The 25,552-nt window shown below is 44.9% G+C and overlaps 1 protein-coding gene across 3 annotated transcripts in view; it reads right to left on the bottom strand.

Annotated features, from left to right (window-relative positions):
* The window catches only part of BAG1 (BAG cochaperone 1), a 149,765-nt gene that overhangs the window by 59,055 nt on the left and 65,158 nt on the right, over positions 1-25,552 (bottom strand). For 2 of the 3 annotated variants that reach the window (XM_088442290.1, XM_088442291.1), the window contains exons 4-5: positions 7,729-7,842; positions 4,790-4,897 (exon numbers count right to left, since the gene is read on the bottom strand). In XM_088442290.1, coding sequence (XP_088298416.1) covers positions 4,790-4,897; positions 7,729-7,842 — 222 coding nt within the window. The remainder of the gene's footprint in view (positions 1-4,789; positions 4,898-7,728; positions 7,843-25,552) is intronic. The other variant, XM_088442292.1, reaches the window with a different exon arrangement.

Below are 25,552 nucleotides of genomic sequence, written 5' to 3'. Positions count from 1 at the left end.
AGGGAATCAGTGATGCAAAAAAAAAGGAACAGATCCTAAATGAGGCTAGGTGCGTCAGGGTGGGTGCCTTGTGGACCCTATGGACCTTGAAGAAAAAGAGTTAACTAAGGTATGTTATACCATAACTCTTATTTTCTTCTTCAGGGTCCACAAGATCTACCTTGAGGAGGTCCTAAAGCAGTTTCCTTAAGGGTGGGAACACTTCTGAGCAGAGAGGAGAATCTGCCGCCCAAAGGAATCATCCTGGGAGGCAAAAAGTATCAAATGCATAGATTTTGATAACGGTATGGACGAAAGACCAAGTGGCTGCCTTGCACAGCTGTTCAGCTGAGGCGCCATGTCTAACCGCCCACGATGTTCCCACAGACAGAGTAGAATGTGCTGTCACCTTGATCGGTACAAGAAGATCAGCCTGTGTATAGACCTGAGAAATAGTCATACACAGCCAACTAGCTAAAGTCCGCTTGTTAGCTGGCCAGTCTAGTTTATGAAACTCAACACAAAGAGCGCATCTGATTTCCTGATGGAGTTGATACGATCTACGTAGATACGCAGGGCTCGAACAACATCAAAGGAAGCTTCACCCTTAGAAAGGTCTGAAGATTGAAATGCCAGGACTATAATTTCCTCATTCATATGAAAATGGGATACCACCTTTGGAAGGTAACCCACTCTAGTACAGAGGACAGCTCTATTTTGATGAAAAATCAAATATGGGGAGCGACATGATAGTGCTGCCAAATCAGAAACTCTGCGGGCTGAGGTAATAGCGAAGAGAAAGAGTCTTCGCTGTCAACCATCTAAGGTCCACCTTATCCAAGGGTTCAAAAGGGAGAAGCTTGCAATGCCCTGAGAATCAAAAGATAAATCCCATGGTGCCACTGGAGGGGACAAACCGCAGTTGCAGGCGGAGAACCCCCTGCAAAAATGTTCTAACATCTGGCAGAGTGGCAATTCTGCATTGGAACCAAACTGACAATGCAGAAACTTGAACTCTCAAGGTAGCCAGACGAAGACTTAGTCCGGCTTGAAGAAAAGAAAGAACTCTGGAGACCCTGAAAACCTTAGGGTCATATTTTCTGTGGGAACACCACTCAAAACAGAATGCCAAATCCTGTGATAGATGCGGGTGGAAGCAGGCTTCCTTGCCCTAAGCATCGCCTGGATCACAGAAGTAGAAAAACCTTTGGCCCTAAAGACGTAAGACTCAAGAGCCATGCCGCCAAAGCCAGCCAAGGTAGATCCGGATATAGGCAGGGACCCTGCATTAGTATATCTGGTCGAACAGGCAGTGGAAGTGGACTGTCTATGGATAGACAAGTCAGATCAGCGAACCAATATCTCCTGGTCCAGGCAGGAGCTATTATCATCATCCTTCCGCCTTCCTGCTTGAACTTTCTGACGACCCTTGGGAGGAGGGAGATTGGAGGAAACAGGTATGCCAACCTGAAGTCCCACCTCACCGCCAGAGCATCCTCAAAGGCAGCTGAGGGGTCCCTTCCTTGTTCTGGACCCGTACCTGGGGACCTTGTGGTTGTGATGTGACGCCATGAGGTCTACGTCTGGTAGTCCCCACCTGTCCACCAGGAGATGAAAGATGTCCGGATAAAGAGCCCATTCTCTGGCGTGTATGTCCTGATGACTTAGGAAGTCCGCTTCCCAGATGAGGACTCCTGGGATGAATATTGCAGAGATTGCTGGAAGATGGCATTTTGCCCACCGCAGAATGTTCACCACTTCCTTCATGGCTGCTGGACTTCGTGTGCCTCCCTGATGGTTGATGTAGGCCACTGCGGTCACGTTGTCAGCCTGCCTTGAAGGAGGTCCTGCGCTAGAATGGCGCTCTGTTGACTGCACAAAGCTCCAAAATATTTATCGGTAGGTGACTTTCCTGAGCCGCCCACATTCCCTGAAAGGTGAGATGACCTGATACCACTCCCCATCCTCGCAGACTTGCATCCGTGGTGAGGAGAACCCAATCTGGGTTCCATAATGGGCGAACCCTGTCTAAATGAGTCATCTGCAGCCACCATGTGAGGGATAGACGAACCTCTGATGAGATGCAGATCATCTGAGGCCTTATCAGATGATAGTGACCATCCCAATGAGATAGAATCCATTGTTGCAAGGACCTGGAATGGAACTGGGCATAAGTCACCATGTCGAAGGTAGATACCATGGAGCCTAGTACCTGCATCACTAAGTGAACTGACACTTTCTGCTTGAGGAGCAGACTGCGCACTAGAGATTGTAGGGCTGCAATCTTGTCCACTGGTAGAAGAATCCTATGCCCCATGGAATACAGCAGCGCCCCCAAGTGCACCATCTGCTGAATTGGAGAAAGAGAAGACTTCTTCCGATTGATTATCCAGCCATGCTCTTGTAAACAGGCAATGGTCATTTGGAATTGACGTTGTAACACCTCCTGACATTGTGCCAATATCAGGTGGTCATCCAAATATGGCAGCATCCTGACTCCTTGTTGTCTGAGATAAACAGTCATGACTGCCATTATCTTGGTAAATACCCGAGGGGCTGTAGACAGACCGAAGGGTAGAGCCTGAAATTGGTAATGTTGCTGACCTACAGCAAACCTCAGAAACCCCTGGTGCAATCGTGCAATAGGAATGTGCAATAGGAACATGCAGATACGCATCCTGTATGTCAAGAGAGACCATGAAATCTCAAAGGCTCCATCGCCAGCATAATTGACCGTAGGGTTGCCGTATGGAACTTCGGCACATGGATGAATTTGTTGAGAGACTTAAGATTCAGAGTAGGGCGATGCGACCCATTTGGTTTCTGGATCAAAAACAAATATTAATATTAACCCCTTCTCTGTTGCGTCACAGGAATGGGGATTATAACTCCTGACCTCAGGAGGGCACCAATAGCCTCCTGGAAGGCCAAGGCCCTGACCTTGTCCGAAGGAAGAGTTGTACCAACCAAAGGGGGATGCCGCAGGAACGTGAGGGCGTATCCCTGAGAGACCACCTCTCGAACCCAAGCATCCGTAGTAGTCTGATGTCAGGCATGAGGAAACTGTAGAAGTTGCCCTCCAACCCTGAGACCCCCCAGGGGGAGGCCCACCCCATCAGGCAGCAGGCTTACCGTCCGGCTTGGAGGCTGGACGTCTGGTTGACCAAGACTTCTTGGTCTGGTGTTTCTTGCAGGAATTATCCTAGTCTAGATGAAGACTGTCCTTTTGCCCTTCCCTGCGTGCAAAAGGACCGAACTGACTGCTGCCTATTCTTAGGGGTAGTCGTAGATAGCAATCCAGCAGATTTAGATGTTGCCAGAGAAGCCACTATGTCATCCAGTTCTGGTCCAAACAGTACTTTCCCAACAAAAGGCAAAGATTCCAGAGCCTTCTTGGACCCTGTATCCGCCTTCCAGGTTTTTAGCCAAAGGGTTCTCCGGGCTGCAACCGAAATTGCCGACACACTAGAAGCCAAGATACCTGCATCAATAACCTCTTCCCCAACATACACAGCTGCATCTCGCATCTGACAGAGATAGAACAGCTGTTCTCTGGTAGCATCAGGCATGCCATCTTCCAGAGATGTCCATTCTTCCATAGCCTTGGCTACCCAGGCCACAGCCATAGCTGGTCTGGTAATAGCTCCAGATAATGAAAACACTGATTTGAAATAATTATCAAATTTTCTATCTGTAACTTCCTTTAGGGAGGATGCGGAAAGAATGGGTAATGTAGACCTCCTGATCAATCTAGGTACATGAGCATCTACTGTTGGAGGAACTTCCCATTTGTTACATTCACCAAGTGAACATGGGTACCTAGAGGTTAAATTCCTTGTAGCATGAAAATGTTTATTTGGCGTACCCCATGCTTCAGACATGAGATTCGTCAGTTGTTTAGCCACTTTCTGACGCCTAAAGACCACAGTCTTATATTTCTGCAAAACCTCCTCTTCCTCTATACTCAGGACAGATCTAGCCTCTCTCACCAAAGAGAGGACTTCCACAGATGATTGATGGTCTTAATCAACAGAATAAGAACACACAAGGTGGTCAGAAGTAGCAAACCAGACGTGGGAATCCTCACCGGAAGTTGCGTCTGGGTTAGGGGAGGAGCGGCCGGGGGAGCTCCTATCTCCCCTAAACTGCGATTTTGACGGCACAGGTACGCTGGCCTCACAGTAGCAGACGCTTACTAGTGCGCACTAATACATCTACTACCTGTCCCCGGCAACAGACGATATGGCCCAGGCCGCCTTAGTGAGGACACGCACACTAGTCCTTCACCCGCAGCAGCCTCTGATGCGTATCCTACACCAGAGATCTGGACTGCAGCACACAATTTGCCACAACGAGGAATCGCCTTACCATCTCTGTGAATCCGATAGCAGTCCGGACCCCAGTGAAGCCGCTGGCTAAGCCAAACTGTGGTCCGCCGAAACCCCCAGGGCATATAGCGATACCGGTTTTTCGGCGGAGGTAGGAGTTGCAGTATATTCGTCATATTCGGGGCTTAGTACCGCTAAACCCATGTTTCCAGAACAAAGGTAAATCAAAAAGAAGAAGCCTGGGACTCGCTGTTAGAACCGGTCCGTCTGGAAACTTGCAGCGCACCAAACAAAAAACTGAATGCCTGTGGCTGGAGGCGGGGTATATAGGGAGGAGGCACTATGCATGCTGAGAGATTGAAAGTTGTAAGCTGTTTTGTGCAATGGATCACTCCAACTACATACCCCAAGGTAGTTCCTGTGGACCCTGAAGAAATGTATTTCTGTCATAGACCATCATCACATAAGGATGTCTTACTCACCACTGAATCAATCTGCTCCAGAATCTTCATAAACTGTTCCACTGTTGCCTTTAATCTTTTGTCGAGTCTACCAAGTGCTTGCCCTTGAAGACTTTCACTGAGAAAACCCTGAACAAAAAATTAAACCTAATAATTATTAAATTACAGAATCATACATTTGTGGATTCCCACCACCACTCTGCAGCTGGGAATGTGGCTACACAGTTCAGCCCAGTACAGAAATGTTCACTCCATAAAAGCCATTTGTCATCAGGCAGCTCCTCATACCTTGTGGTTGAAGGCACAGGTGGGGAAATGTACTGAGCTGCAGAGGAGACCACTGATGATCTACATCTTCTACTACTACTTCCGCCCAACTATCATGTCCTTACTACGTCCCCCACGCTGTTGTCATTGGTTTCTACCTTTTTACTTCTACCATTCCCAATTTAGCAAGCAAAAATTATTTCCAGAGTGCTACCACCATTAAAACATATACTATATATAGAGGTTTTAATAATAGAGGCACTCTGTAAATTATTTTGGCTTGCAAACTTAGTCTGCCACCCGAAGAGTAAAACCTTGCTTACCCCCTTCTGTAAAGGAACAGTTCTCCATTCAACCAGTCTAGGGGTATATTTACAAAAGTTTGATTTCATATTCGATTTTATGTTAGATTTAATTCCCCTGAGCAATCAAATATAATTTAAAATTCACTATCAAAATTCCACATTTACTAAACTTCAGATTTGAGTTTGAAAAATTAGAGGTTGTTCGATTTCAAAATCAAACATAAAATCACTTCTAACAATCCAATATAAAATCGAACACAAAATCCCCAATATAATAGACCTGCTTCCTGCTGGTGATTTTAGCAGGCTTCTTGGGTGTTATGTGCATAAAAAAAAATAAAAAAAAAATTATAGTGAGGTCCTGCACCCAAAAGCACAACCAGCATTGGGCAGTGTGAGCTGGGCCTGGTTGTGAAAATACGGGATTAAAAACAAACGTAGTGGTTCCCCGTATTTTTAACAACCAGCACTGAGCCCCAGAGCTCTACAATGTCCAGTATGAATCGGGAGATAGCAGTTTGTTATTTTGGAGGAGGACTGACCTGTACCAAGGGTTAGGCAAGTATATATTTTTTTTTATCCAAACAGCGGGTTTGGATAAAAAAGGACTGAACACCGGGGAGAAGGTGAGCATAGGCGAGTATAGTTTTAGTGTATGTTATATTTTACTTTCAACGGTGTGGACGTACTGTATTTGTTTTAATATTTTCTTTACAGGGGGGAATATAGGTACCAGTGGCCTCTTAATGTATGCTTGTACTTGTGGTTCTCAAAGTACTGGCATGAAGGTGGACCTATAGTCCCTATGTAAAAGACAATATTAGTTTAATTCTATTTTTTTTACACATATCAACCTCACATCCACCGCCCAGGGATGCAGGGGATACCTGGAGAGGGAGGGGGCCCTTTATTGGGACAGTCCCCATTTCCTAAGGAATACCTGGGCTGGGCTGACTAATATGGGGTGAATAATGCTTTGGCCAGGGGGACCCTGTCAAATGTGTTCACCCAGCTGTGACATTACATCCCCACTAGTAAGAGCCCGGTGCTGGTTGTTGAAAATACGTCTTCTTTCCCCCATATATACACAGCCTGGATCGGCTCAAACAACACGGTGCTGGTTTTGTTTTGTGTGGAGGAAACTTGTATCATTGGTTTTCTTTTTAACACTTTCAAATACAACACACAACACACAAGAAGCCTGCTAAAATTACCAGCATTAAATTAAGCAGGTCTATTGTTTTGGGGATGTTGTGTTCAATTTTCAATTTGAATTTTACTAAATTAGGGGATCCTATGTTCGTCTATGTAAAAGTATTGATGTTTTGACGATATTCGATTTCAGTTTTATTGTCAATTTCACATTCGATTTTAACTTTAGTAAATCTTTGATGATCAAAATCGAATGCAAAAATCACCCAATCGACCAAACTCAAACTTTTGTAAATATACCCATGAAAGTTTAAAATAGCTTTGTAGATTTAAAAGTTTTATTCACTGAATAATGAAGAACAATTAGAAATGGATTTTTTTTTTCTCAAGTAAGAAAGTGCCATAATTTATCACTACACAGGAAATTTTTTACAAGTCTCTAATTTACACAAGGCCTAATTCAGATATGCAATACAAAATAGTGGTTGCGGAGAACAACTTAATAGTTTTTCACAGGTGCTTGTAAAAGGGAGGGGTTTACTCTACACTAGAAAAAAAAAAAGTTCCCTCCAGCACACTACAAAAAAAAAAAAAAACACTGTAAAAAGACTTGAATACTACTTGATAATACAAATTCAGAGATCTTTGTTGCATATATTTGCAAATACATAGTTAAGAACCAATCCGCATCAAGGCTTCTAGAGACCAGAAAAAAATGTTTGCAGTGTGCTGGAAGGAACTTCTTTTTTTTTTTTTTTTCCAATTCAGAGATGTAAGCAAATCCAATGGTTTATGTACATCTCCAATGGTGTGAGATATGTGCAGATGTCGCACTGCGCATATGCAGAGCTCGTTCTGTGTGATCGCTCACAGTGCCTTGGGCGCTGCAGCCAGTCAATCTTTGGGGGTATGTCGTCTCCGTTTTCTGGGCATACTGAAGCCAGTGGCTGTGCTCTTGGACAAAGCAGCGTAAATTCATTGGTCATTCTGTGTAACTCAGGTGATTGATATTCACACATATGATCCAATGATGCGTATTTGGACACAGCAGTGTATCTGAAAATCCATCTGGAGTTTGTTTACACAAGACACCTCCTGCGGTATTAGCATATTATCACACAAAGAGGCAACGGCTGTGTGATTAGCATAAATCTCTGAATCAGGCCCAGTGTCAGTGTTTTACTGAAGGTACACAGTACCAATAAAACTGAAATGATATAAAGATTGGAAATTAACCTTCTGTATTCCTGACAATTCCTTAGAAACATCTTCTAGTTTACTTGCGGTTTGTTCAACTGATTTTTCCAGATCATTCAGTTTCTTTAATTCAGACTCTTCTTCTGGACAGCACTATAAAAAAAAAAAAAAAAAAAAAGTCAAAACAAATAGGGCAAAAAATTAAAAATGACAAATTTCGATCCACCTAAAAGTTAAAATTGTCACAGTTTTCCCTTCACTTCCTGGTTGACAAAAGTGACAATTTTGAGGAATTTTTGGGATTTTGAGAAGGCATAATTCAGGGAAGAGGAGGATTTAAGATTAAGGGTTTGTTTTGTCAGATAGATCTTGTTTCCGTTTCATTTAGGGTCTTTTAGGGTTAAGGGTTTTTTTTTTTTTTTTTTTTTTAAATTTACTAAAAATGTTCCCGATGTTAAAGATAGGGAATTTCATAACATTGCCCATGTCAAGTAGCAACTTGTGCCGGGTCTACTAAGAGTGGCTACAACCGAGTATACATACAGGATATGGCCAATATCTCTAAATTTAGACTATTTCCTCTGGAGGAGAGTAAATAGCCATATAAAGGTTATGGAAAATTATTATGGGGCTGGGTGGATGCTCCCTGAGCAGTTTATTAGGTCTGGCACCATCTCAGTAGGGTCATTCCACGTCAGCTCAACCAAGTGTGTCCACCACCCACCTGAGAGTTTTAAAACATTTTTTTTAGTTGAGAGAATGTTTAAAAAAAAAAAAAAAAAAAAAAAAACACCTTTCTGCCAAATATATAATCGACTGTCTGACCGGTAAAATCAATATTTTGGAAACTACTTACTAATTGTGCCTAATTTATTCCAGTTTATTTGAAGTATCACAGGTGTTTATTAAGGACCAAATTATTTATCTGCCTTACATTTTGAGTTTCAGCAAAAATGCAAGCTTTTGGAACAGAATTGAAAACGCTAGGTTAAATCACCATTAGATATGCCAATGTTTTTTAGGTGTTTAACAAAAGGTATACATGACTACTACAAAATAAAAAAATTAGCACGGTACTCAGTTTCATAGCGGAGAAAACAAAATAATGAAGAGGACATTCGATTATTGTGACAAGGTGTGGCCAGTGCCATTTGGGTGAGTACACCACTACAATAAAGGAGAAATTCAATTAGCCACGGTGATATGCCCCACAGCTAATTGACCGCGCCACAGAGAAAAGCTATTCAATTAGTCTTTTCACCATGTGGCAAACCTAGAGTTAACATGCGCAATTGGATTCCCCCCTATGCGTCCCAATGTCTCCCTAAATATTTAAAATTATAACAATGGATACATTTTTTGAGGAAAATAAAAGGAATTGTAATACTTAGGATTTATGGCTGTGCAGCTTATCATTATGCTTTCATGTTAATAAGCCTATTTTTATATGGAGGCCCAGAGCTGTAGCTCCATCCGCCCCATTGTTAATCTGGCCCTAGGTACATTAAAATAAATATAAAAACTATCTAGCCTGTCATACAACTGTAAAAGCAGTAATCTCCTGAGTACAGTGATTTTCAATCTTTTTCAACTCGTGGCACACTGATCAAGATTATAATCAAACAAACTATAAAATGATATTTATTATATAAGGCTATATAATCCTGGCGCTAGTTAGTGATATTTAATACAAACAAAATCAAAAGCAGCTGCCTACCAGAAAAGAGGAGTGCCAATCCTCAATGTAATCAGACAGAGAAAATAACTGGATACACTCAGAATAGGCATGCATAACAATTAATGGGTCTATCTATATAGCAAAAAACTCTTTATGTTATATATTTTTAATGTTGTATTGCTATGTATTGTACCCGCTAGCAAAATAATCTCTATAGAGTTAGTTCTATGAGCACATAATGCACTGTGAATGAAAGGTAATTGAAAGTTGATTCATTAAATAACAGATGTGGAGGAGGTATTTAATTCCTCCCAGAATACAGAAGGAAATCTCTGCTTCTTGAAAAAGCTGCCGTGTGCAGACACATGCATTTTATGTCCACAGATTTCCGCTATACAACGGACACTTTGTCTAGCTGATTGCTAGACTATCAGTCTCTGATATACAAACTTTGCCACTAGCTCTCAAAAGACCGCAACAGGGCTGACCGCTCACTACAGCCTGGTCTCCCACAGCGCAGATAACAGGGGGGGTTAGCGCCGCACAGGAACCCCGTCGGGGGCTGCCATCAGGCGTTTGCATCATTGGTCCGAGTGGGCTCTCGCTCCAGGACACCCACCGCTTATGACCCCTTCAAGTTTCCTGATGGTAACTATAACAATTAACGTTGCTATTTGGCAAAACAGTACCTGGAGTGTATTAATTACCATGTAGAGACCGACTAGGACTGCATCGAGTCTCCACGGTATATATTCCCACCTGCTGCTATTTACCATGTAGAGACTAATGAGGACCGCATTTATAGTCTCCACGGTATATACTATCTATTGCTGTGAAAGAATATATTTAAAATTTATCTGAGAGCATTGGTTAACACTGACTTGTTCATCAGACGTTTCTATCTGGCAACGGTGTTTCTTAAACAGAGACTTGACTATTATATCTAGCAACAGTGTTCTTTAAAGTATCATTTACCATTGATCTGTACAGTGTAACGATTATATCTTACCCTAGATTTACTTTTATGTCTGGTGTGTACTACTGTACTTAATACATGTTTTATCTACTCCCGGGAGTATTTATTGTGTACATTGTAGCATATTTAAATTCTGTATTTAGTAACTGAATATTTTATGTTTTTAATTGCACATATAGCAGTACCACCTGTTTCTTTTCTCTGTTTGATATTAATTATATCCAGGTTTTAGCGCCCACAGAGAAAAAAAAAACACACACACACACACACACACACACTAATGGCCCCCATAAGAAAAAAAAAATATTGACCTTCACATAAAAATAATAATAAAAAAAACAAACACTTTAATTATTGCCCCAGCCCAACCACAATATACTTACCTGACCTGTTAATAGCAGAGAAAAGAGAGGAGCTCCCAGTCCCTACCTGTCTGTGAGCCGCGGGCGGCAACGGCCCCAGCAGGTTACAGGTTCAGCGACTAAATCACTGTAGAGAGCCAGAGAAGCACCGTGCGGGCAGAGAGGTAAAGCACGGTGATGTTATGCCAAAGGCTTTTCATAGGTCACGATCCAGCTGTGTATGAGTTGCTCAGAAGAGCCAAGTGCTGCACAGACCCGAAGTTAGAACTGGCGGTGCGGTCGCCGGTTTGACTGCTTCAGGACCCAGCTGTGCACTGGCGGGCATGGCTATGCTTCTCCGGCGGCCCTAACCGATGCAAAAAACTGCTCATTGTCACTAATGAAAAGAAAACATTCTGAGCTTTTAAAACATTTGTAGAACCAGCCATCTTTTTGGCAAGTATTTTTGCATAAAACAAGTTTAGGAAATCTGCTAGTGTAGGTTCTAAATGTTCACACGCATCTGGAACAGAATTTGCATTTTGCGACCCATTTGGAGTTTGTCACAAATGAAAGTCTGTAGCTGTGGCTTACTCCCCTTGGCTGCATTTCCTCCCCTGGGGGCATGGTTTAAGTGTAGGCTTTGAAACTGATAAAATTGCAGTGCACAATGTGAACGCATTACAGTTAATTGGCGGATAGTGCAGATATTAGCATTCCCGCCAGGCAGTGTTTAGTGGGGCGCCGCGCCCAATTTTAAAAAGGGCAGAATGCGCCTTCCTCCTTTTGGCAGGGCCCTGGTGAAACAGCCTTCCAGGTGCCGTCCCCACCCGCGGGCCGCAGTATCCCGTGGTTGGGAAAAATAGCGGTGCAGCAGTCACCTCCGGTGAATGAATGCCGGGCGCATCTATTCACTGACATAGAAGAACTTGGAGGCAGCTCGGCATGTCCGTAACTTCCAGGCACGCCCCCAAGAGTAATGAAAAGGGGGAACATCTTGAAGACACGCCCCCTTTACTTGCGACCACTCCTCTTTTCAGACGCGCGCAAGAGTGCTTTTTCTCTAGGTCCGGCGCCCTGCCCAGCGCCGGACCTTAAGTGAACGCTAGATATGTACACACATGTCATTGTTCATGTAAAATGTGAAGTGAGACAGAAGCAAACGGGAAGTTTTATTTTTAATGACATCTCTAAAAAGAAAAAAAAAGACTTTTGGTTCTTACAGGTAAGAACCAACAGTCTTGTTTTCTCTGGGGGGCACTTGCTTACACATGGGGATGTACCAACACATGCTCCTAGGGAAGAGTTCGTCCTGACTTATCTGAACTTAAGACCTTACGACCCAGGTCAGATAAACTGGACGCAGAGTAAAAACTTTAGTGCTCTACATAACTGCTCTGCAGATGCCCTATTCCGCACTACTGAATGCCAATTCTGAAACTACATACCTTGGTGGTCCACAACACCAACTGCTAGATGGAATGAATTGAGATTCTAACTAGTATAGCTCGTTTAGTCCCATCCTATGTCTTATAGAATCCTAGACCTAAACCATCTGGCCCTAATCCTCCTGGAGGTTGGCCACTATTTTACGTGTCATAAGGGAAACAAATCAGTTTATCTAATAATATCATACAGAGTATGATATTTGTAAAAATAAGGTAGCTGAATGTGTATTCTAAATGAGATAATTATATGCAGTGAGAAGGATGTTGGAAGCCAGTGAGATTGTTTTGGTGATCAAATGGGAAGATTGTGGGCACTGAGTGGGAGGTGCAGAGGGCGAGACGGCTGTAGGCGTGTGGGGTAGCGGCAGCAGCGGTGGTGCCGAGCAGTGTCAGCGGTGCAGTGTAAAGGGGGTATCAGTGGGCGACAGAGGGCTCACTGGTAATGCATATGCACCTGGGAAAATCAAATCAATAACAGATGGACGAATGCAGCAGTGAGATCTACACATCTATGTTAAAAATTTAATGTGTAAAAAAAATAAATAAATAAATAAAGCGTAGCCCCGTCCCCCCAGAAAACAACCAGCAACGGGCTTTGGAGCCCCAGTGCTGGTTGTGCTAAACACAGAGGACAAACGACGTAGGGGTCCCCCGTGTAAAGCACAACCAGCACCAGGCTTTTCAGAACCTGTCCTGGTTGCCAAAATACAGGGGGGGGGGGGGGGGAGCAAATGACGTAGGGGTCCCCCGTATTTAGCGCAACCAGCACGGGGCTGAGTTGGTTCTGGAAATACAGGGGGAAAAAAAATGCATAAGGCCCCCCTGTATTTCCAAGTAACCAGCAACGGACTCCTTCTAGCAGGGGGGTGATGCCACAGCCAGGGGTACTCTTGCACCAGGCCCGCCCCCCCCCCCCCCCCCCCGCGGACATCAGCATGCAGGGCATTACGGGCGTGCTGGTAGCTGTAGTTCCACATCAAAAGCAGTATTAAAAACACACAAAACATACACTGTAGAGAAGTATAATTTTATTAAAACATACATGCACACACACACACACACACACACATGTACTCACACATACACACACTCTCTCTCATACACACACTCTCTCATACACTCATCTAGTATCCCTGAAGCCAATTTGTCCTCTTGTCCAGTAGGTAAACCAATGGTGTACCTGTAATAAAAATTCCATACTCACCTCCTCCTATGCGTAGCGTAGACCTGTCCTCTTGGTTCCAAAGTAGGCAAATCCCAGGTCTTGGCAAAAAAAAAAAAATTAATTACCTAAGCCCATGGACATTATTAGTGTCCTCTACCTGAATGACAGCTCCGCTGCAGGATTTCAGCCCAGAAATCCCGGTGCGGAGCGCACATTGGCTGAGAGGCGCGAGCCTTCCGCCACTCTCAGCCAATGAGAGCGTGCCCTTTTACAAAATGACGCCTCAGTGCCATTTTGGAAATTCAAAGATGGGCGCCGCGAGCCAATCATGGCTCGTGATGTCATCGCCCCGCCCCCTCGGCTGGCTTAAATACTGCCAGCGCGAGTTGCCGTGCACTCAGTCGGCGGCGTGGAGGAAGCAGAGTGCCAGTATGCAGGAGATGCCTGCTGGGACCTGTAGTACTACTGCAAAAGACAAATCAACCCAGCACCCACCGCCCAGAGGTGCTGGGGATAGCCCCGGGCTATCAGCTTGGGCCTGGGGTGCCCTGAGGAGGGGTCCCCAACTACCCCAGGGATCCCTAGCCTGGGCTGACTAGCTGTCAGGGGTGATGCTGCAGCTGGGGGGCCCGGTGAAAGGGCTCCCCTGGCTGTGGCATCACCCCCCCGCTAGAAGGAGTCCGGTGCTGGTTCTGAGAATATATATATTCCAACAGGATGGCACTCACATGAATCCTTAAAATAATTTCCAGGTGCCCTCCGTGGGCAAAAACAGCGCTTCCCCGTATACACACAGCAGGTCAGTGGCACTCTGATATAAAATGATACTTATATATATTAGCTAAAATCATAATATACAGCCATTAACAGACTCATTAATACAAATACAAAGTCGTATCATATATATATATATATATATATATATTAGATACAAAATTTAAATATCTGCACAAAATAATTCTCAGCCGTCCAAATCAGCAGAAACATCATATGCAAAGACTCAGAATACAAAAACATTATTGTGCCGTCTCGCTGGGTGCCAACCCATCAGCGTCTGAAATCTCTCTCCCTCCAGCAACATAATAGGAAGCAGCAATCCATGGGCCCCAAATACGATCATATTTGAGAATACAATTACGCTTAGTATATAAAAAAAGTTTGTGCCCCACCACTTCATTCATCAGCCCACACCAAAAGTAGGGCCCCTAGATGCCATCCAAGTGCGGGCAATACAGACCTTTGCTAGAGTCAATGCATTAATCACGTATTGGACCGTTAAATGATTAGTCCTGTCCAAGAGACCCAAACAAAAAATAAAAATTTTAGGGAACAAAAGGGGAATACCATATGTTGGTGATACAGTTGGTGACTTAGGACCAAAACACCCGGACAGCAGAACACTCCCAGAGGAGATGCCAAAATGAGCACTGTGGAATAGAACATTTAGGACACCTATCAGATGCACCAGACCCAAATCTACTCAGTAATAAGGGGGTAAGATACACCCTGTGTAATAAAAAAACTGAATCTGTTGAAATCGCACTGCAGAGGTGGCAGACAGAGGGCTATTCAACATTAAAGACCACTCTTCATCATCTAATGGACCCAAATCATCCACCCAAGTCTAAGTTGTGCTAGGGTGTCATCTGAATTAACAGTAAGGAGGTAGGAGTAAACTCGGGAAATCAAGTCTCCTGCCACTAATCGCTTGCAGCAAAGCCCCAACAGGATCAGGAGCAAATTGTGGAGGGCCAGAAGAAAACTGGACGGATAAGGCATGAGGAAGCTGTAAATAGTGGAGAACACACAAAATTCGGGACCCCAATTTCAGTCCTAACAGTGTCAAAGGTTTAAAAACCCCATCACTATACAAATGTCTGAGGGAGAAGACCCCCCTCCTGGACCACAAAGACCTACCATCAAAAAGGGCCAGGTCTCCAAGAGCGGAAGAATGCCATACGGACAAATCAGGATCAATACCTTCCGCCCTTACTGAAGCACTTCCCTGTTTCCACAATGTATGAGCCTGTGTGACCAGCGGAGCTCCCCCCATAGGACATCTGTTGTCAAGTAAGAGCTGCAAAGGGGAACATCTTCTAAAAACAGTGTGCACCAAAAAAGTAGGTAGATCCTGGCCCCCCTCACCCAAAACCCAACCCCGCAGATGAACTAATTGACATGCCAAATAAATGCGGAAATTCGGCAGTGCTAGGCCACCCAACACTCTTGGCCTACATAGGGTCTTAAGTTTTATTCGAGGTTGTTTTTCTGCCCACACTAAAGAGGAGAAATAACTATCAGTCGAAATATACGAGGAGAAATAGAAACAGGGGCCTGCTGAAAAACATACAAAAATTTGGGGAGAACAATCATTTTAACCAAATTCACCCGACCTGTAACGGTCAAGGGAAGTTTATTCCAGACATGCAGCTTGGATTTCAAGAAGTCAATTTGTGGCTGGACATTAAGTGGGACAAAGTCCGACATAGATGACGTTACCCAAATTCCCAAATATTTAAACCTGGGAGGTCCATTCCAAGGGAATATTTGCTTCCCCAACAGGAGAGGAAGGGCCATGAACAGGAAGAATGCAAGATTTATTCCAGTTAATGTGCAACCCAGAGAACTGTCCAAAAGAATCCACCACCGAGAGAAGGGTGATCATCAGATAAAAATAACAGCATGTCCTCTGCATAGATAGCCACCTTGTCAACCCTTTGCTGTATCTGAATCCCCCGTACGCCGGTGTGACTTCTAATAAGACATGCTAAAAGTTCTATGGCCAGGGCAAAAAGGGTCGGAGAAAGAGGACAGCCCTGTCTAGTACCTCTAGAGAGGCGAAGAGAAGGAGAAACATAACCATTGATACAGACCCGCCCTAAAGGGGAGCAATATACTAATTTAACGCAAGCTATAAATCTATGTCCCATCCCAAAACGAAGCAGGATCTTTCAAAGATAGTACCACTTCACAGAATCAAAGGCCCTGGTGGCATCCAAGTATACCACCACTGCCCCGTCATCCACAGAGTCTGCCAGCTGCAAAATCAAATACAATCTCCTTGCCAATGTCTTGACATATATTCCATTCATTTTGCAACTCATTTGATATATAAAAGTTTTCAGGTAAAACACAAAATTGTATTTCTTCCGCATATACATTGTCTTTTTCTTCACACCAGTAGTTTTTACATTTGACATTAGTTTACACTTCGCACACATATGGAGCTTGAATACACCAGTATATCTCATCTTTCTGTTATTATTTATGGCCATTTTCATTAATTCATATCCTTTGTTAATGTACTTTTCTGTCATTATTTATTAGTTTTTTGATGATATGTGAAATTTTTATATGTGCCCCATTGTTATCCATTTGATTGTTGTCCCATCCAGGTCGTAACTGGGACAGGTTTTCAACTAATCAGAATTGTAATTTTTTTGATACTTTACATTGTGGTCTGCAATTTATCATATGCTTTTTGCTATGCGGCAGTGCTTTCTTGTTTTGTCACTAGGGTGCGATATTACACTATTCTCTTTTCTATTACTTTTTGGATTTCAGGGCTTCAGTCTTGAGTCTGCGTTGCTGGGGCAACGGCACACAGACGGCGCCCTGACGTCACACGCGGTGGTGGCGGCGCTTGGGTTCCCGGGCGTGTCCCGTGTGGGGCGGATCTCTTCTTGGTTTATAAGGTTTGTACAATATGTATGTTAGATTGATTACCTTGACAAAGGGACGCAGCGGTCCCGAAACGTTGGTGCCTGTTATGGATACTTATTTCATGAGAGAGAGAGAGAGAGAAAGAGAAAGAGAAAGAGAAAGAGAAAGAGAAAGAGAAAGAGAAAGAGAAAAAGAAAGAGAAAGAGAAAAAGAAAGAGAAAGAGAAAAAGAAAGAGAAAAAGAAAGAGAAAAAGAAAGAGAAAAAGAAAGAGAAAAAGAAAGAGAAAAAGAAAGAGAAAAAGAAAGAGAAAAAGAAAAAGAAAGAGAAAAAGAAAGAGAAAAAGAAAGAGAAAAAGAAAGAGAAAAAGAAAGAGAAAAAGAAAGAGAAAAAGAAAGAGAAAAAGAAAGAGAAAGAGAAAGAGAAAGAGAAAAAGAAAGAGAAAGAGAAAGAGAGAGAGATATAGTACCGGCCTGGATCTTTCTTCGTGTTTTGGATCTGGATTGGTTTAGCCACGACCACCCTTCCGTGTTCTGGATCTGTATTTTTTTTTGGGAAAAAAACATAAAAAACAGCTAAACTCACATTGCCTTTTTTTCCTGCCAGTACAGATATGGACTGTCTGATATGCCTACTTGGATGCTGTCACCGATGTAATCCTCCACCCTTCTGTCAATGGTGACAGTATCATAATAAGTGACAGTAGACATGTCAGAAATTGTTGCCAGGTCTTTCAGTACGGATCAGATGTCCAAACTTGGTCCTGCCTGCCCTGCATCACTGCCAGCGGATACCAAAAATTGTTTCCTGGCAGCCCCAGTTGCGGTAGAAAGTGAAGGAGCTGTTGACGTGTCACCTTCCACTTCAGCTGACAGTATTTTCACCAGCAGGTCTTTGCACCTCTGCAGGCTTGTGTCGGCTGGAAAGAGACACTGCATAGGCATTAAACCTAGGATCGAGCACGGTGGCCAAAATGTAGTGGTCTGATTTCAACAGATTGACCACTCTGGAATGGTGGCAAAGCGAATGAAGAGCTTCATCTACAAGTCCCACATGCCGAGCGGAATCGCTACGTCTTAGCTCATCCTTCACTTTCTCCAGCTGCTTCTGCAAAAGCCTGATGAGGGGAATGACCTGACTTCACGTGTGGAAAGTTCGAAGGGCTGGAGAACCTTGCACAACTCAGAAATCATTCTCCACTGCGCTTGAGTCAGGTGCAAACCCCCTCCTATGTCATAGGTGGATGTATAGGCTTGAATGGCCTTTTGCTGCTCCTCCATTCTCTGAAGCATATAGAGGGCTGAGTTCCACCCCGTCACAACCTCTTGCTTCAGTTGATGGCGGGGCAGGTTCAAGAGTGTTTGTTGGCGCGCCAGTCTTCGGCACACAGTTGCTGAATGGCGAAAGCGGCCAGAAATTTTTCGGGCCACCCAAAGTGTCTCCTGCACGCCCCTGTCGTTTTTCAGAAAATTCTGCACCACCAAATTAATTGTGTGAGCAAAACATGGGACGTGCTGGAATTTCCCCACATGTAATGCCCGCACAATATTGGTGGCGTTGTCAGATATCACAAATCCCCAGGATTTGTTGGGTAAGCCACTGGGCGATGATTTCCCTTAGTTTCTCTAAGAGGTTGTCGGCGGTGTGTCTCGTACTGAAACCGGTGATGCACAGCATAGCCTGCCTTGGAACGAGCTGGCATTTCTGAGCTGCTGCTACTGATGACACTGCTGTTGTTGCTGCATAAGGTGATACATCTACCCAGTGGGTTGTCACAGTCATATAGTCCTTAGTCTGCCCTGTTTCACTTGTCCACATGTCCGTGGTTAAGTGGACATTGGGTACAACTGCATTTTTTAGGACACGGAGGACACTTTCTGACGTCTCTGTACAGTTAAGTGGACATTGGGTACAACTGCATTTTTTAGGACACGGAGGACACTTTCTGACGTCTCTGTACAGTCTTGGTATCGCTGCCTAGTGAAGTGGAATCTAGACGGGATTTGGTACCGGGGACACACTACCTCCATCAATTGTCTAAATCCCACTGCACTAATGGCGGATACCGGACGCACATCTAACACCAACATAGCAGTCAAGGCCTCAGTTATCCGTTTTGCTTCAGCATGACTGCTGTCATCCTCCTCGCTAAGGACTGTTGGAGGGTCAATTGTTTAGTAAAAGTAGTGGTGTTCCTACTTCCTCTCTGGGATTATGAACGACTCCCAGCAGCAACCACAGCAGCGGCAGCAGTAGGCGTAGCAATGCAGGATCCTCCGGAAGAATCCCGGATAGGAGAGTCAGTCATGCCAGTGACATGGCCTGCAGGACTACTTCCGATCCTGACTAAGGAGGAAATTGATGAGGAGGGAGTTGATGGTGTGGTTTGCAGGCACTTGGATACAACAGGACAAAGGGATTTAGGTGTCCCTGGACTGCTTACGGTCTTAGCCAAAGTTTCTGAACTTGACAGTAATCTTTTATGAACGCGCTGCAGGTGACGTATAAGGGAGGATGTTCCTAGGTGGTTAACATCCCTACCCCTACTTATTTCACCTTTACATATGGTACATATGGCAAGACAGTTGTTGTCCGGATTTGGATAGAAATATTGCCAGACCAAAGGAGGTGGAATGTTTTGTCTTCTGCCCAGGCATGACCGTGATGGGCTTTTTCATCAGACAACAACTGTCTCCCCCGGAGCCTGATTTAAACAAACCACATCACCATCAGAATCCTCCTCGCCAACTTCCTCCTCAGCGCCAGCTACACCAGTATCCTCATCCTGTTGTACTTCAACAGTGACATCTTCAATTTGCATATCAGCAAGTGGTCCGTGGGTGCTCCTTCCAGCACTTGCAGAGGGCGTGCAAATGGTGGAAAGAGCCGCCTCTTCCCGTCCAGTGTTGGGGAGGTCAGGCATCACAACCGCCACCACACTTGGACTCTCCTTGGAGATTTGTGATATCTTCTTAGAACGCACAGTTCTTTGCTGTGCTTTTGCCAGCTTAACTCGTTTGGTTTTTGTAGCGGGAGGAGGACTTCCATCACCTTGTGAAGCTGAACCACTAGTCATGAACTTAGGGAAAGACCTTTGCCGTTCCTTGCCACTCCGTGTCGTAAATGGCATACTGGCAAGTTTACGTTTCTCCTCAGATGATTTAAATGTTTTTTGGTTTTTTTAAGGTCATTTTCCTGAACTTTGTCATTTGGGATTTCATATGCCCTCTACTATGACATTGGGCATCAGCCTTGGCAGACGACGTTGATGGCATTTTATCGTCTATGTTATGACTAGTGGCAGCAGCTTCAGCACTAGGAGGAAGTGATTCTTGATCTTTCCCTATTTTATTTTTAATCGGACAAAGTTTGGTCCTCCATTTATGTTGATATATACATGCGGCTAAGGCGCACACAAACACAGAAAGGAGAATTTTTTATTTTTTTTGGAGTGCACTTTAGGGGTTACACCACCCTTTAACAGACGAGCCTGCCGGCCCTTTACTTATGACACAGGCGCACACTTGGCGCTGCTCCTTTGTTGATGCACGTGCAGCTACAGTGCATACAATTCACAAACAGAGAGATAAATGTTTTTTTGCACTTGGGTGAAGCACCCCTGATGGGCAGATCACCCCCTGGACAACAATCCAGCACCCCTTTAGGACTAGAGCCTTCATGGGACACGCACAACACAGCCCAGCCAGCCCCTATAGACTTTTGGAGTGGACACAGCCCCTATGGACAACTGACTGCACAACACAGCCAGCCCCTATGGACAATAGCAGCACAACACAGTCCAGCCAGCCCCTATGGACAACAGCAGCACAACACAGCCCAGCCAGCCCCTATGGACAACAGCAGCACAACACAGCCCAGCCAGCCCCTATGGACAACAGCAGCACAACACAGCCCAGCCAGCCCCTATGGACAACAGCAGCACAACACAGCCCAGCCAGCCCTTATGGACTTTTATAGAATCCAAAACCCACGAGATCCAGAAGATGGGATGATTACTTTTGCCTCGATTTCAGTTCCAAGTCAGGCGGGAAAACCCGAGCCAGACTCTGTTCCCGGCTCGGAATGGGGGGGGCTCGGAGAAGCCAGAGCCTATATCTGTATGATACAGGGAAGGCCACCAGGACTGTTTGTGTAGTTGTGGCAGCCAAGCCAGGCTGGAGCCGGCGATAGACCTGCCAGAAGCAGGCAGAGACTTTGTTGGCAGACTAGCTTCACCACATTAGAGAGGGCTCAAGAAGTGAGTTAGACACCCTAAACAGGGGCTAGGTTATTTATTATTTTCTATTCCTTTGTGTTGTACCTGTTTTCCCTGCTGGAAGTAAAGCACCATCTTCTTTATTTTACTTGAAAGCTGTGTGTGGACCCTCATTAAGCACCTAAACACTGCACCATTCCACCCTCTGCCGAGCTAAAATTACCCCCAAGATATCACATTTGGTGGAGAATGCGGGCACAAAGATTCTACGCACGAAGATTCTACTCAAGACAACTCTGCTGAATAAAGTGGATTACAGCAAGTAAATGGACATAAGGAGACTCACTGCACCTGCATGGTGGAATGCTCGTCAAGGTGGTGAGTGAAGATAAGTCTGTTGTGTTGTTTAAACAAAATAATTTGTCTGTGAAGAGAAATGTGCACTTCCTCAGCATTGGAAGGGTTAAAAGAAATTGTGTGGTTTATCCTGGCGAATTGCTCATGCTCATTAAGTCAAGGTGTGGTACTGAGGGAGCAGAGGTTCCTATTGAAAGGCTATTGATAGATGCTGGTAATTGTAGTGCCACATGAAGAAAAATGTTTTGCGGTCTTAAAAATACTTTTGAAGACAAAGTGTGATATAGGGAAAACAAAACCAAGTTGTTCCTGTGTATTTTGTGCCAAGAATCATGGGAAATAAAAAGAAAAATTCTAAAAAGGCAGAAATATTCCTACAAAAGGTTCATTCTCAGTCTAGAGAGATGGAAAATCCGGGCTTGAGTTTACAGTATGAATGTGAAGAAAGTTGGTTACAAGGAAGGGATTTAAAGCTTTTTGAAATCCTCTGTGGTGAATCCTTTCAAAATGAATGGGGTAAACAGTGTTGGTCCATTGAAAGAGACATTTACAAAGCAGAATAAAGAGGTCAGTGTGTGTGGCCAGTGTATGGTGCAAGGTGTGTCCAATGAGGGCTATGTCAGCCTGGAAGAATTTGACAGAATGCGTAAAGATTTGAATGAAAGTACGTATTATGCTGGGAAGACTGATTACTTAATGGACCAATTGACTGATGAGAGAAATATTCATTAACAAGCTAAAAAGAAATTACGGAGTTGTAATCTTTGAAAATGGCATCTGAACAGAAAGAAATTAAAAAAAAATGTGAAGTTCTTAAAGAGACAGACCTCAAATTGGCAGCTTTGTCTGAATGCCTTGAGGAGGCTAAAATGTTCTAATGTGTTACAAAGTAGGAGAATGATGTGCTCCTAGCAAAAAATGATGTATTGGAGCAAGATATTGTTGAAGTGCAGCAAAAGTGTGTGGTACTTCAGCAGGAAGTAAGAGTTGAAAGAATGTGTCCAGAGACATCAGAGTGATGTAGAACGCACGCAAATGGAAGTGGCGGATCTGACTCTGGTGTTAAAAGGATAAGACTCTTTAATTGTGTCCACTCAAGTAAAGCTTAAAGATTGTGAACTGGAGAAAAGTTCTCTGGCTAAAAAGATTTGTGAAGTAAAAGAAGCATTGCCAGATGCTGCTGACTCGCGCTCAGTGGGAAACTGACCGTGAAGGAAAAGAGATGGAGATGGTCCGTCTTAAAGTCAGCTGTAAGGAGCAAGTACAAACTCTCCAATCCAAATTAGCTGCAGCTAGAGCAGTTTCAGAATGTCTGACGGAAAGAAATGTATTCCTTGAGGAAAGTCTGCATAAAGCCGCCAAGCAAAGTGAATCTTTGGAGAGAGAGCTTAACCTTGCCCATGGCAGGACTTGGAAGTTGCAAGAACAGAGTGAGAACCTTGAGAAGTGTTTGCTAAGTACACAGAACCAGTTGCAAAAAAGATTCCAAGTGGAGAGGAATACCAAAGAAATGGAGTTGCAATATGAATTAAACATGGCAGAGTCTGAAATAGCTGTACAAAAGTTGAGACTTGCTGAACATGAAGTTGTGGAGCGCAATCTGCTGCAATCTGAAAGCAAGTTGAAAAGCGCCATAGTGAAGTGGTCTCAAATTACAAAGCTTGAAGCAAAATGTCCAGATAAAGTGAATTGGAAAATAAAGACCTCTGTGGAAAGTGAACTTCAACCTGTGCTGGTGGAACATGTTTAAATTGTTCATGAGATTTTCAAGGCTCAAAAATCCAGAGCACAACAAAGTCCAAGAGATCTATTCCTAAATGAAGTGGCAAATAGCCATCAAAGCCGTGAGATAATTATGTGGATCAATGGAGTAAATAATATGAGATATGGTAAGAACTTACCCTTGTTATCTCTATTTCTACGAAGTCCATAGGGTTCCACAGGATACCTTGGGGTATAGGTGTGACGTCAGTCGCTGGGCACCATAGAGTTAAGCTTTTCAGCCTCCCAGGATGCACTAGGGTCCCCCTCCTATACCCCGCCCCCGAGCCAAGGCACCTCAGTTAGTTATCAAGCCATAGGCCGGAGGAGGAGAAGGAAGAGAGAGAAAAAAGATCTGGACACATACAAGAATCACATTCTCACCAGAGGGAGACGGAAAACCGGTGACCAGAGCAAAGCCCATCTGCAGCACAGGTGCGACAGGGCGGGAGTCCTGTGGAACCCTATGGACTTCGTAGAAATAGAGATAACAAGGGTAAGTTCTTACCATATCTCATATTTTCTACTTCAGGGTCCATAGGGTATCCACAGGATACCTTGGGGATGTCCCAAAGCAGTATCCTTTAAGGGTGGGGACGCTCCTGTGCAGAAAGGAGAATCCGCCGCCCGAAGGAAGCATCCTGAGAGGCGAAGGTGTCAAACCTGTAATACCTCACAAAGGTATGGACAGAGGACCACGTAGCAGCCTTGCAGATCTGAACTGCCGAGGCACCACGTCGAGCTGCCCACGAAGGACCCACAGACCTAGTGGAATGAGCCTTCAGAGAAGGAGGAACCGGTAGGCCTTCATGAAGATAAGCTTCAGAAATAGCCATACGGATCCAGGCTGCCAAAGTTTGCTTTGAAGCAGGCCAACCCTTTTTACGGAAGCCATAGAGGACAAACAAAGCATCCAACTTCCTAAACGAAGAAGTGCGGTCAACATAAGTCCTTAAGGCCCTCACAACATCCAAAGAGGCCTCCCCCACGGAAAGACCCGGTGAGTTAAAGGCCGGAACAACGATTTCCTCGTTAACATGAAACTGGGAAACAACTTTGGGAAGAAACTCGGGCCGAGTGCGGAGCACTGCCCTGTTCCCATGAAAAACCAAGAAAGGGGGTCTACAAGAAATAGCCCCTAACTCAGAAACACGTCTGGCCGAAGCAATAGCCAGAAGGAAAACAGTCTTAGCTGTTAGCCATTTAAGATCCACTGAGCCCAGTGGTTCAAACGGCGGTCCTTGGAGAGCCCTCAGGACCACAGCCAAATCCCAAGGCGCCACAGGTGGAACAAAGAGCGGCTGAATGCGGAGAACACCTTGCATAAAGGTGCGCACATCCGGGATTGTAGCAATCCTACGGTGAAACCAGACAGATAGGGCCGAAACCTGTACCTTCAAAGAAGCAAGGCGAAGCCCATGATCTAGTCCCGCTTGCAGGAAGGCGAGAATCCGAGACAGACGAAACTCCCGCGGTGCATAACCTCTCGGTCGACACCACTGGAAGAACGTATGCCACACGCGATGGTATATCCTCGCGGAAGACGGTTTCCGACCTCGCAACATGTTACGCACCAGAGAGCTGGAAAACCCCCGGGACATCAGCATGGCCGTCTCAACAGCCACGCCGTCAAAGACAGCCGAGTCAGGTCCGGGTGAAGACAAGGACCTTGAGACAGAAGGTCCGGTCGTAGCGGCAACCGCAGAGGACTGTCCACGGACAGACCCTGAAGGTCTGAGAACCAGTGCCATCTGGGCCACGCGGGAGCCATCAACAGGAGTGTCCCTCCTTCCTGTTTGAATTTCCGGATTACCCGTGGAAGAAGGGAGACCGGAGGGAACAGGTATGCGAACCGGAACGTCCACCGGACGGACAGAGCATCCACCAGAGACGCCCCTTCGTCTCTTATGCGAGACCCGTACACCGGCAACTTGTTGTTGTGCCGGGACGCCATGAGGTCGATCTCTGGAAGACCCCACCTGTCCACCAGCAGTTGAAAAACGTCCGGGTACAGGGACAATTTCCCCGGATGAACGTCCTGGCGACTAAGAAGGTCCGCCTCCCAATTTAGCACTCCCGGGATGAAGACTGCTGATATGGCCGGAAGATTGCACTCCACCCAAACCAGGATCCGAGAGACCTCTGCGAGAGCCGCCCGACTGCGAGTTCCTCCTTGCCTGTTTATGTATGCCACGGTGGTAGCGTTGTCCGACTGGACCTGCACCGGGTGACCCTGGAGAAACCGATGTGCCTGCTGGAG

This window comes from Taudactylus pleione, unplaced genomic scaffold (assembly GCF_031769625.1).
Source record: "Taudactylus pleione unplaced genomic scaffold, aTauple2 ptg000309l, whole genome shotgun sequence".
Classification (NCBI taxonomy): domain Eukaryota; kingdom Metazoa; phylum Chordata; class Amphibia; order Anura; family Myobatrachidae; genus Taudactylus; species Taudactylus pleione.
The sequence above is the reverse complement of the archived record's forward strand: the minus strand, read 5'-3'. Positions and strand labels throughout refer to the sequence as shown.